Source organism: Pteropus vampyrus, unplaced genomic scaffold, assembly GCF_000151845.1.
Source record: "Pteropus vampyrus isolate Shadow unplaced genomic scaffold, Pvam_2.0 Scaffold171, whole genome shotgun sequence".
Classification (NCBI taxonomy): Eukaryota; Metazoa; Chordata; class Mammalia; order Chiroptera; family Pteropodidae; genus Pteropus; species Pteropus vampyrus.
This window is the reverse complement of record NW_011888952.1, coordinates 259,908-272,849: the sequence shown is the minus strand read 5'-3', so window position 1 is coordinate 272,849 and position 12,942 is coordinate 259,908. Positions and strand designations below refer to the sequence as shown.

General features: G+C 38.1%; 1 protein-coding gene across 9 annotated transcripts in view; it reads right to left on the bottom strand.

Moving 5' to 3' along the window:
- TMCC1 (transmembrane and coiled-coil domain family 1) overlaps positions 1–12,942 on the bottom strand; it is a 185,777-nt gene that overhangs the window by 11,678 nt on the left and 161,157 nt on the right. For all 9 annotated transcript variants that reach the window (XM_023536831.1, XM_023536832.1, XM_011370525.2 and 6 more), the window contains 2 exons: positions 11,080–12,014; positions 960–1,095 (listed from right to left, as the gene is read on the bottom strand). In XM_023536831.1, coding sequence (XP_023392599.1) covers positions 960–1,095; positions 11,080–12,014 — 1,071 coding nt within the window. The remainder of the gene's footprint in view (positions 1–959; positions 1,096–11,079; positions 12,015–12,942) is intronic.

Sequence of the window (12,942 nt, the reverse complement as noted above, 5' to 3'; positions counted from 1 at the left end):
TATCTTGTGTTATTTTTGCAAATTGCCTGGCAATGTGCCTGTAAAAGATGTGGATTTGGCAGCTAGGACAAAAGCCCCCTCAGCTATAGAAGGAGAAGATAGGCAAGATGGCCATGAGACTTGTCAGAGCCAGCTCCTGAAGCAGTAACAGATGTAAGGCATGTGGTTTTCCTTAGATTGAGACCACTATGATCCTAAGAAACATTTCCCAGGACTCACGCAAGCCTACCACCTTCAAATGGCATAGATTTTTGAGAAATACACCTCATTTGAGGAGCAGGTGTAGTACAGTTGGTACTAGCTTCTTTTGATATGCTACTTGCCCCATCTTTTTTTTTTATAAACTTCTTTTTGTGGTAAAATACATAACATAAAATTTACCATTTTAAAGCATACAATTCAGTGACACTTAGTAAATTCACAATGTTGTACAAGCATCACTACTATAAAAATTCCAGAACATTTTCATCATCCCAAAAAGAAACCCCTTAGCCCTTAGTTATCATTTTCCATTCCCCCTTCCCACAGCCCCTGGCAACCACTAATCTTCTTTCTGTCTCCATATATCTGCCTGTTCTGGCCATTTCATATAAATGGAATCATATAATATGTGGCCTTTTGTGACTGGTTTCTTTCACTGAGCATGTTTTCCAGATCCATTCATGTTGTAGAATGTATCAGTACTTAATTCCTTTTCTCTTTTTTTATTGTGGTAAAATACATATAACATAAAATTTATTGTTTTAGCCATTAGTATACAGTTAAGTGGTATTAAACACATTCATATTATTGTGCAACCATCACTACCATTCGTCTCATAGATCTTTTCATCTCGTAAAACTGAAATTTTGTACCCATTAAGCAATAATCCCCCTAATTCCCCATCACCATAGCCCTGGGCAACTACCATTCTACTTTCTGTTAATCTTTTGCTTTTACATCTAATCCTTCATGCTAACCTGGATGTCCCGGGCCCGTTCATAGGACTGATATGCAATTTTCTCTTCCATGCTGGCCAATTCCTGCTTCAAGTTCAAGATTTCATTCTGGTGGAGTTCTGTTAGGTCATTTAGTTGTTCTTCTAATCGTTCACATCTAAGAAGGGGGGAAAAGTTAGACTTTTAGGCATTCTGTATTTTTCCCCGGTATTATTCACATCCAATTCCCAAAACTCATTCTGCAAAGGAAGAAAATAAAATAACAAAGAAATTGAGTAGCCTGGGGTATCAGGGCATGCTAGTGGGTACAACTTATCATAAGGCCATAACACAGCAGCAACATGGCTCTTTCACATTCTTCTCAACACAGAGTATTTGTAGCAATGCCAGCAGCCATTGTTAGCTTTGAGCAAACCTATAATAAATGAGGCAGTTCTTATTCTGTTCTATGCAGCATATGGGAGAGGCAAAAACTTAAGCAGTTCTCATCAAAAGATAAACAGTACATAAATGGAAACTGACCTAGCACTCACCAGTAGCTTATTCTGACACTGGACAGGTCACTCACCTGGATGTTTACGATTAATAGCCCATCATTCCCATGGCCAAGCACAGTATCTAGGACATCTCAGTCCACAAATATTTACTGAAAGCCTGCTGTATGTCAGGTATATTCAAAGTACTGGGAATACTGTCGTAAACAAGACAGAAATCCTATCCTTAGAAGTTTACATTCTAAAATGGGAGATGGGGGAGATGTGGGGAAGAGGCAGAAAAAATAAGATGACTGCACAGATGGATAAGTAAACCAAATAAGACCACTAGGGGTATACAGAAGAGTGCCTGGTGGCTGGTTAGGTTGGAATGATCATCAGGGAAGGCTTCTTCTCTGTTCAACGCTCTTCAACAATGAGAGTTGAAACTCGAATGATGATATGAATATGCCTGGTGAATATAGAGGGTTGGGGCAAGGCATCTTAAAGTAGAAGGAATAGCAAGTATAAAGTTCTCAAGATGGGCTAGTGTGGCTGTAAGTGAGTAAAAAAGAGGGAGAATGAAAGAGGATTATGTTAATATATTATTAATATGTTAATTAATTATTTTTATACATTTAAACCCATTGCTTTGTGGTGTTTTTAGTGTTTGATGATTTTCATCATTCTCTCGCCTCACCAGAGAGGGACTTTTAAAAAGGGGTGTCCACTGTATAAGTCTGCTGGGATTTAAGGGAAAGGCTAGGCCTGGAAGCAAGGAATTTTCCAAAGCTAAGGACTGATGTTAGTGGCAGAGAAGGGATCATGGTGGTAGCAACCAGCCTGTTTGCTGAAGAAAGCAGACCCATGTGACATCTTGGCATGTGTTCCATAGGCTAACTGCCCCAACCTCTTGGTCTACAAATTATACAGTCTTTCAGGAATGCTGGGGAATCTTATTTGATATTAAACATGGCTCATATATACTGTTAGAAGAGATTAAAAAGTAGCAGCGGCAGTGCTACTGTTTATTCAGTGCGTACCATGCAAATACATTTCTACAATTCTAAGAAGGTAGTAGGTATTATATTCACTTTACAGATGAGGAAACTGGAGCTCAGTGAGGTAAACTGACTTGCCTAAGGCACACAGAAATTAAATAGGGTAGCAAGGATTTGAATCCAGGTTTGTTTGACTTTAAAACTCAAATTTTTAACCTCTGTTTTAAACACTGTGATGTCACTCTGAAACTACTCGAGAAGCCCAGATAAGCATATTTCCTTCTAAGTAAGAAATATGAGTAAGGTCCATAGCTGACCCAAATCATATAGCTACAAAAAGAGTTGGACAATATTACATTGACATGATGGTTTGGAGCTTGCTGTCAAGGTGGAGTCAATGAGAGAAGGGGTGTAATAAAAAGATTATGGACCTAGAATTAAAAAAGGAAGATGATAAAAAGTGTTGGCAAGGATGTGGAGAAATTCAAACCTTGGAATTTTTCTGGTGGAAATGTAACATGGTGCATCTGCCTTGGAAAACAGTTTGGTAGCTCCTCAAATAACTAAACAGAGAGTTACCATATGACCCAGAAATTCTCCAGGTATACACCAAAGAGAAATGAAAACATTTTCACACAAAAACTTGTACATGAATGTTCACAGCAGCACTGTTTACAATTGCCAAAAAGCAAAAAGTAGAAACAACCCAATGTCTATCAACTGATGAATGGATAAATAAAATGTGTTATAGTCATACAATGGAATATTATTTAGAAAGAAAAAGAAATGAAGTAATGACACATGATATACTATGGATGAGCTTTGAAAATACTATGCTAGTGAAAAATGCCAGTCAGAAAGGATCACTAATTGTATGATTCCATGTATATGAAATGTTCAGAATAGGTAAATCTATAGAGACAGGAAGATTAATGGTTGCCAGGGACTGGAACAAGGTTGGGAGAACTGGAGGTTGATGAAAATGTCCTAAAATGGATTATGGTGATGGTTACATATGTCTGTGAAATACTAAAAACCATTTATTTGTATATTTTAAATGGGTTAATTGTATTGTATATGAATTACATCTCAATAAAGCTGTTAAAAAATATTAGGGATGTCTGCAATTTACTTTGAAATGCATGAAAAAATAAGACAGATTAAGGACAGGCAGATGGAAAGATATGTGATAAAACAATATAGTAAAATGTAGAATCTAAGAGGTAAACATATGGATGTTCACTGCATTTTTTTTTTTTTCTCCAAATTTGCAGTGTTTGAAAGTAAAAGAATACTAAACATTGGGGAAAAATGTTATAGCCAGGAACATTGGATTGAGTCCTGGTTCCAGCTCCTAAGCTGCAGAACTCAGGGGTGAAGCAAGACCCACAATGAGTCCAGTTGAAACAGCCCCATTAATTCATTAATAACTACCAGGATTCATTTCCCTCTTCATAAGAATTACCTGAGAATGAAGACTTTCTGAAAGAACAGAAAAGTTGTAGCTGTTATTGTGTAACTGAAATCCTTTTACACTTACACAAACAGCTGTGTTTGGGTTACCACAGTTAAGCACCTCCAATCTGCAGGAAACATCAGGGAGGAAACTGAGAAAGCCATGAACTTTGAGGCTTTTGCAAAATGTGACGAACAAGGAAGTTGGCGAGATGCCCTTGGTGTCGTGGAATGCAGGTCTTCTGGGTTGCCTCAGTACCTTGAAAGAACATTACTGGCCTGTCATCATCAAAACACTTTCTTTAATTTTTTCACCCAGGTCATGGAAGCTTAGTCTTCAGCTCTTTTCACAACCTCACAAACCTGATCATGCTTAGCAATTCCAGTCAAACATTTTTTCAGTGCTATCAGCCTCTGAGCGGCTTACATAACCCACAAGTGAAATTATGGTCTAAAAACAAGCTAACACAAAGAGCCCAGTAAAAATGATGTGGTGTTATTCTGGGTGGAGAAGTTCCAGTGGGGGAGGAATTTAGGTTTTAATCTAATCTATTTAATCACCATGAGCACCAAAACACTAGCACCAATAATAACAAGAACCCTCCCCTCCCCAACTTTTTATGTGTAGCGTCTGCCTCCAAGGAACTCATATTCATGAGGACATTTCTATATTAATTCTCACCTCCTTCCTCCCCAGGATGTACCTTCAATTTATAATTAAGAAATGGGAGGCCAAGAAAGATGCAGTAACTCTTCCCTGTTAGTGAGGTGTAGTTAGGATCTGACCCACTTGGTTCATGCCTTTTGTTTTTAGATTTTATTGTTGCTTTTTAAAAAACTTTTTTCCTGTACTATTAATCAAATACAAAATCTAAAAAACAACAAAAGGAAGAAAACACCTATACTTCAGTTTCCATTGACTTCCCACTACTCTCATTATTAATATTATGATCTCTTATGCTTATATTACTTGCTAGTGTTTACTCTTGGTCTGAATCCTAAAAATGGGAAAGCCAGATACCTAGGGAATTCACATAAAGAACATCTCTGTCTTCTCATTAAATATTAACACCAAACCAAAGAATAGAAGGAAAAAAGGGAAGGCCAATTTCATATAGCCTTTCATGCGTGGTTTTTAAAAACCAAAAACACCCCGTAAGGGATTTTAACCCCTTCATCTAACACTAATTAAAGCATTCTGGACATGAAAGAGGGGTTTCTTGATCCTACCAGTATATGATTTTGACTGGTACATGCTTTTCATGTGATTCCATCTGGAACACAAAGTAGCATGAGATTAATAATCTCATTTTGAGACTTTTTACTCAAAGGTCCTTTGTAAATAATTACACCTAGATATGATTTAAGTGTAACTACTAGCAAACAGAAAGCCTTAACATTATAAGATCTTTTTTAAACAGTAAGTTATATCATATTGGGGCAGGTAAAGTCCCCCTCTCCCAAAGCAAAACTGATCTATCTACAAAATACTAAAACACATCTATATTTTGTTGCAGGTGAACAATTTGTAAGTGAATACTGATCTTGTTAAAGTGTTTCATCCGCTGGATTAGGCAACACAGCAGTCACCTTCCTAGATCAAAGATAGGCCAAGGCTCTTTTGGGTCAAATTCCTGATAAATGAGAAAGTGGGTGAGTGTAGAGGCTGGGAATGCCTGACCTAATGCACCACTCTTTGGGTGTGACGGAAAAGTGTGGAGTCATCTCTGAGAGCCAGTGGTGCTTCCCTAGTTGGGCAACAGGTCACTAGGACAGGATAGCTGAAGAATCTTGTAGAGCAGGTATTGAGAGAAACAGGAAAACCTGGGTCCTATGGCTGACACAGATAGGCAACTATGGGAGCAGACTACTGTATTATTTCTCAAGTGCTTGCAAGGGACCTGAAGTAGCTTCTGCCAGTGTTTGAGCAGAATGGAGAGACATAGCTGGGGTAGGGGATATAATATGTGGTGGGAGCTTGAATACATTTTTAGCTGAATTGGGGAAGGTGGATTTTACTTCCTTACCTTTTGTTACCTCATTTGTGTTGAAGCCTGAAAAGAAGCTCAGAAACACTGAAACTAGACTTTAGTTGAAAAGGAAAAAGTACAGAACCAGTTCCCAATCGAAAATTAGTTTCCCAAACTTTCAGAGCAGTGCATTATCTTAAAGACAAGAAACAGCAGATGTCTAAAGCATACAGGAGATCAATAAAAGCTAGAGGGGCTTCTGGAGACCTGTTAATGATAACTTTCTGACACCCTGGCACACCCCAGACCATACTAGGTGCTTCCACATACATTATTCTCATTTAATAATCTTAACAACCAAGTATAATAGATATCATTACCTTGTTTTTATAGAGGAAACTGAGGCTCAGATGAATTACATAAGGTTACACAGCTAATTAGTGTCAGAACTGGCAAGCAAATTTGGGTTTGTCCAATCTCAATTAATTAATGAAATAATTTCTTTTCTCTCCCTTTCTTCCCCCCTCCAACCTTCCTCCTTCCTTCCTTCCTATTTTCCATTACCTATTCCATGGCTAAACTGGGAGGAGCTCATCTGTAAATCTCCTTTATGCAAAGGTCTTACCTTTCTTAAGAGCATCTCCTAATTGTGCTTTTTTCTCTTCTAAATAAAGAGCTAAACTGATCCAATATTCTCAGTTTCCTTTCCAAACTTGTTGGCCAAACTTATATCTTCTGGAGAGTCTCCGATCAATTTACAGATAAAAAATAGGGCTAACACCATAAAGGGGCTACAAGAGCTATATCTGACCATATATCTGTGTTATGTCCACTGATAGTAAAATAAGGTAAAATTATATTTAAACAACAATTTGTTTAGTTAGAACTCCAATGGCCTGTGCCAAATTGGGTTAGCCTAGCATGTGATGACTGCTCATGGTGACTGCCTCCTTCTGTATTTTTGCTCTTATGACTCAGTGCAATTTAAAATACCTCTGGGCTTAATATAATATCAGAAGCCAATTTCTAAAGGACAGTAATCCTCTTAAAATAGAAGCTTTCAAAATGGCATTACTGCTCATCAACACCAGAAGGGTTTCCAGCCTGCCCTATGTGAATGATACTGCTTTATACAAGCAGTAGCTGAGTAGGATTCTGGGCCAGACCCCCTAAGGGAAAACTACAAAAGGAACCTATAAAACTGTTAATCAACTGTTTCCCTAATTCTCTCCTATTTTCAATGCATTGTGCCATAGGTGAACTCTTTCCGACAGTAACACATTTATATGTTATACTCACCATGGAAACAGGAGTAGTTCTCCAGTTTTTAAGTAGCAAATTAATATAGGTTAAACCATCTTACCATGTGACCTGGCAAAAGTCACTTTATCTTTCTGGGCCTTAGTACTCATCTGTAAACAAGATTAAATTAGATATCTTAGGGCCTCTTCTATCTCTGAAATACTAAGTGAATCCCACAGCCACTAACATCTGTAATAATGTTTTAATGAGTTCAAGAGACTAGCAGGACAAGAAGAACCTGAAGTTACTACAGATCTCATCACTTAAAAAAGTCTAAACATTGCCTCTTACCTTGCCCAAATACACAATCTCACTCATATCTGAGAGTTCCATGCAAAGCTCAAAGTCTAAACTCCTACTCAAGGTGGGAGAAGAGTTCACACCCAAGCTCTACTGCGTGGCTTCCTGAGCTAAGTGCCCGCAGGTGCTGAGACAGACTACTCCACAGGTTCCTGAATGCTTCTGATTATTCTAGAGTAAGTAGATGGTCTTGAGCAAAAATCTTGACCTGGTGCTACTTGTTGGGGTATAGAGCAATGGGAAGCACATTAAGTGGGTGACATTATTGAAAAGAGACTATGAAAAGGGGAAATAAAGATGGAAATGGAGATTTCTCCATTAAGTAGTTTTCTCCTATTACTGACTTACTACCTTGAGAAAACTTTTCAGAGCCTGTGCATTCACAGAATTTATTAAATATGTTATGAACAGTGACTTGACTTTTAGTGAAATGCATGCACACTTTGACCTGGAAAAAGTCCAATACTCACTGCCAATGCACTCACTGTTTCTTAGAGTGAGACTACAGACTAATCTTTCAATCAAATAGATTTTAGAGTTGAACTTGAGAAAAACACCTGTCCTGGTATGAAAAGAACATTGGCTTTGGAGTCAGATAAAACTAGGTTTGATTCCTCGCTTTACCATTTACTAAGTGCCCTTCGGCTAATTTTAAAACCACACTGGGTCTTCATTTTCTTACCTGTAAAATAGGAATAATACAATATACTTATAGAACTATTGTGAAGATTAGCAAATATATATAAAGCACGTAGTATTATGCACATTATAGGAGTTTAGTAAATGCTGTCAATGGTAATGTCCTCCTTATCACTTAAATAACAAGCAACACAGTGCATGGCCTCTCTCCTGTCAACTGAGATATTAGTAAAATAAATCAAAGCACAGAAAATAACCAGAAATGCATCTAAATCAGCCATGTACCCATTAACTAGTTCTTGGTCAGAGAAGAGTTCCTTAAGTCCATCCCTAGCTTACTACTTCCTTCCTAGACAAAAAGCCAACCCTACAAGAGTAGAAATAGAAATTAGGAAAGAGGCTTCTGCAGGCAGCTCACTATCAGTGTCAAGGAGATATGGAAAGGAGAAAAAAATGAACCATAAAAAGCAGACAACTTTAAAAGCCCTCTAGGACCATTTACTGTAGAGGCAAATAACCTTACACCCTCACTGACCTGAGAGTATCACTTGAAGCTAGAACACTATTGTTTTAAGCTATTTCCAATCAAGCTAGGTTCAGTGTGCTACTCTGTTAAAAGAAGGTAGAGAAGTTCTCAAAAAATGCTTAAAATGTAAAAAGTTTTAGTGCTTCAAAGAATAATCAGTCTGTGGGTAAAATTTCACTTAATGTGAAACAGTTCAAAGACCAACAAAAAATTAGATAGATTTAACGTATAAAGACATATGTAATGAAGGAGACATCTGTAACTGCTCTATACTTGGAAATACTGGTGCAACAAAATAGTTGAGTAAAAAAATTGTGACTTTCCACTGCCTTTCTTGAAGAAAGGCTTGCTTTCTTCAAAATTCTGTTTTAAGTAAAGCTGAAGTGATATGACAAAAATCAGATTATACATTACATTATGTCATCCCTTGCCCCCCAGGTCTTACCTGTTTTTGAAAATTCAAAAGTTTTCTTTATTCTCTCTTTATTCCATAAAACCAGTCATTTACCTATTACACAGAACCCAAAGTGCAATGAAAGAAATGCACTTCTCATTAGGTCCTAAGTGGCTTGGACTTGATTCTTCTAATGAGGTGATAATGAGGAATTAAAATTCTGTCCAATCTCGGAATTATTTTAAATAGATACAACAAAGGTGGGCCTTGTTTTCCTCACTGATTTTCTCACATTGGCCTACATTTGACTGGAAGACATAACAAACTCTATAAGTATTTTAAGCTCTGGGAGAATTTAAAAACTGGAATGTTTTGCTATTCATTTAAAATAAAGGTGTCAAAGCAGGCAGTTGTGTTTTTTTGAGCAACTGTGTAATGCCCAGGTTTCCATGTTCAAAGGGGTGTATTTTAATAGCAGCAGTATCAGCTGCCACCTATCATCAATTGAGCACTTACGAGACTAGGCACCGAGCTATGTGCTTTACATAAATTATTTCACTTAAATGTCACAGTAACCTTATGAAGGGCTATTATTTTTATGTTAGAAATGTGGAAATCAAGACTCATCGAAGTTAAGAAACTTGCCCAGTTTTCAAGATTAGTAAGTGGCAGAACTAGAATTTGAACATGGGAGTTAGGTGTAATATGGTACAAAGGATCAGGTGTTTTATTTTTAGAGTTCATTCGGATATTTGTTAGATTGCTCACTGCTTTAGATATTGTCTCCTAAGTATATTAAAGAATATATGAAATACTGAAATAAGAATAGTAGTGTATTTGCTTTTAGAACTTCATTTCTTTCTCCCACACTCACTCTTCTTTTTTTCTCCCAGAAGCCTTAGGTTAGAATTGAAGGACAGAAGAGTGAAGAGACAGGACTGAATTACTGATTAGTATTTTCACCTTGTGAAAAGAGCTTGCTGTTGTAACTCCTCTCAAAGCTTATTGATACACGTAGATAATTTATTTCAGGCCTTGAGATTATCTCATAAATGCAAATTTTTTAAAAAGTCATTTTTTTAAAAAAGGGGTGAATGGGACCTTAAAAGATTGTCTGTTCAGCTCTTGATATTATAGAAGTACTGAGGATTCCCACTTGTTACTAAGTGGGAACAAGACCAGATCCCACATCTTTGAAGGCCTAACCCAACCTGTGGCTCCCATAAGATTAACCCTTAATCTCTGTATCAGTGAGGTGGCCTATCTCCGGCTGACGAAGTCTGAATCTGAATGAGTACTTCATGGGGGACATAATTTCTATCTGCATGTGATGGAAATAAGGGTAAAAGACACATATTTGGACATCAACAGTGGTCCAATATGACTATGGAATATAATATGAAACACAAAAAAGAGATTAGCTTCTACTTTAGCACAGATTATGACGACTCAAAGCATTTAGCCCTTTGACAATTCTCTAACTACTATAGAACCATTTCATGTTTAAGTCCACTCCCACTCAAATGTTTGCCAATTGATAGTAAAGGTAACAGACATGCTTATCTGAATTTATTTCTAGTCTAATCTTTCTACTAACTGCCCAGATAAGTGTGTTTAAGGCCAAATATCTACAGGGTTCATTACATTTTGGCTAGACTATATCTCTGATATCTGCAGAGTTCAGAGCGTTATAACATATCTTTTGAATTCAGTATAGTATGGCTACAGGTTGCAATGGCTTATGATTCCATAATTACAAATAAATAGGTGGAATGCCTTAGAAAGCTTAGGCTTCATTTTGAAGTCCTAAACTGTAATGGAAAACTGGAGAGCTACAGTAATCACCATCCCTTGACTACCACGCTTCATCGGTATGCGACCTTGGCGTTGTTTAACTTTGCTGTGCCTGTCTTTTCCACTCTATGACAAGAAATCATGCAGATGTCATAAGACATATCTAAAGTGCTCTGGACATTCCAGAGAAACAGGCTGTACAAAGATCTTTAAAAGCTACTCCTCCATATCAAAGGGAGGGAACCCCCAAAATAAATAATTTAGGATTTTAAATCCATATAACTTACCTATATCGTTCTTCCTGTAAGGCCTGCATTATTAATGAATAGTCCCTCTGATAATGCTCCTTGAGGGTCTCAAAAGATTCCTCTAATCTGGCCTGGGTTTCCCGGATCTCCTGGATTTCATGTAGTAGTGCATCAAATCCTGAGCTCTGCATGTCCAAGGTGTTTGTTTTGGAGCTGGATGCTCCTACAGCGATGCCTCCAGTGGTGCTGTTGGCTCCCACTGAGCCTGAAGTGGCACTAGAACAATCTTCCTCACTACCATATTTTGGGCTTGACTGAAAGTTTGAAATCACTCCCAAAGCCTTCCCCGCATCATCCACTTGCCCTTCCTCTAAAGAGTCCTTCAGGTTAGGGATGTTGTCTGCACTACCAAATTTATTCCGAATTAGTGAAGCGATCTCTCTGGGCTTTGAGACCACGGCCCCTGCTGCTGAATGGGTTGCCTGGGAGAAGCTGGAAAGTCCACCTTTGACACTGTCTACCACGCCTTCACTGAAGCCAGTCACCTTTGCTCCCACATCCTTCAGACCTTGGTGCATGTCCCTGAAGACATCCTTTGGCTGCCGGGGTATCCCATTCTGTTCCACCTCTCGGAGCTTCCTGTGGTAGTGCTCAAGCTTCTTTTGTAGCTGGAGGATGGTTTGGGCAGATTTCTGGTTCTTCTTCTCAAAGACCTGCTTAATGCGGGCAGCCTGTTGCTTATCTGCACTGTTGGCAAGCTTCAAGTACTCAGCAACGTTGTCGTCTCGGGCTGTTTGTGCAATCTTGATCTGTTCTGTGAGCTTCAGGATCTTCTGCTGCAGGTGAGCAATAGCAGCCTTTGTGCGCTGAGGGTCTGGTGTTCCATCCACAGAGTCTGTGTGGATGCTGCCATCGGTGCTGGAGGCCACTGCACTGGAAGTCTGGGCGAGGCTGCTTACTTCCAACCGCTCGATCTAACATAAAAGCAAGAGGTGAATGTTAAAAGAAACCCAAAAAGACTGCTTCTCCAGAACCAATGGGCCAAAAAGCATTGAAAATTTACCTATTCTCAGATCTCAGTACAGACAGCTAACCTAAATCCTCCTGTCCTGTCTAAGCCCCATATCCCTCTTGGATCCTATCCTCATATAAGTATACTTTGCTTTAAACAAAACATGTATTTTTAAAAAAAGATTTGCACATAATGTAAACTGGGGTATTTTCCTCTGCTAGAGGATTTGGCACAGTATTTCCTTAAACAATAAAGCTCCTCTAGTGTGTTTAAAGCACAATTTAATTCACATTTTTCAAACATACTTGCTTAGAAGCATATCTATAAAAAACAAGGTACATCTATCTGCATTTCGATTTAATTATGTAAAAACCATTTTTGTATTTAGACATCACTGTAATTCCAATTCATGCTCTCAAGATTATGGGCATCTGAAAATATTAGCAAGAACAGGTATCTCACTGGCTAGATATAAAAATCAATTTTTATCACAATGTCTTTTTTCCAATCATGTCAGGGGTGATGGAGTCATTCTTTCTATTTTAATAGGGACACTTACTGGTAGCTGAAGACAGGTGGAGGTAAGAACGAGGAGCTATTAATGAAAGTGGCAAGGATGAATGTTAAAATTTTAACTCTTGAGAGTTAAAATCTCAAATCACAAGTAACTGATAAACCTGGGGGAGATAACATGAACACTTGGGACAGGGACAGTAAGAGGTAAGAACAAGTCAGTGACTAAATTCAGGCCTTCCTTCTGGAGCTCAAATTTTGCAAGTCCTATCCAGTAAATCATTTTTATTAGGCAAGGGACTCCAAAATACACACAATGACTATTCTTTCATATGGGTGAGCAGCCATTCAAAAGAGTTGAAGAAAAAGACAAGCTG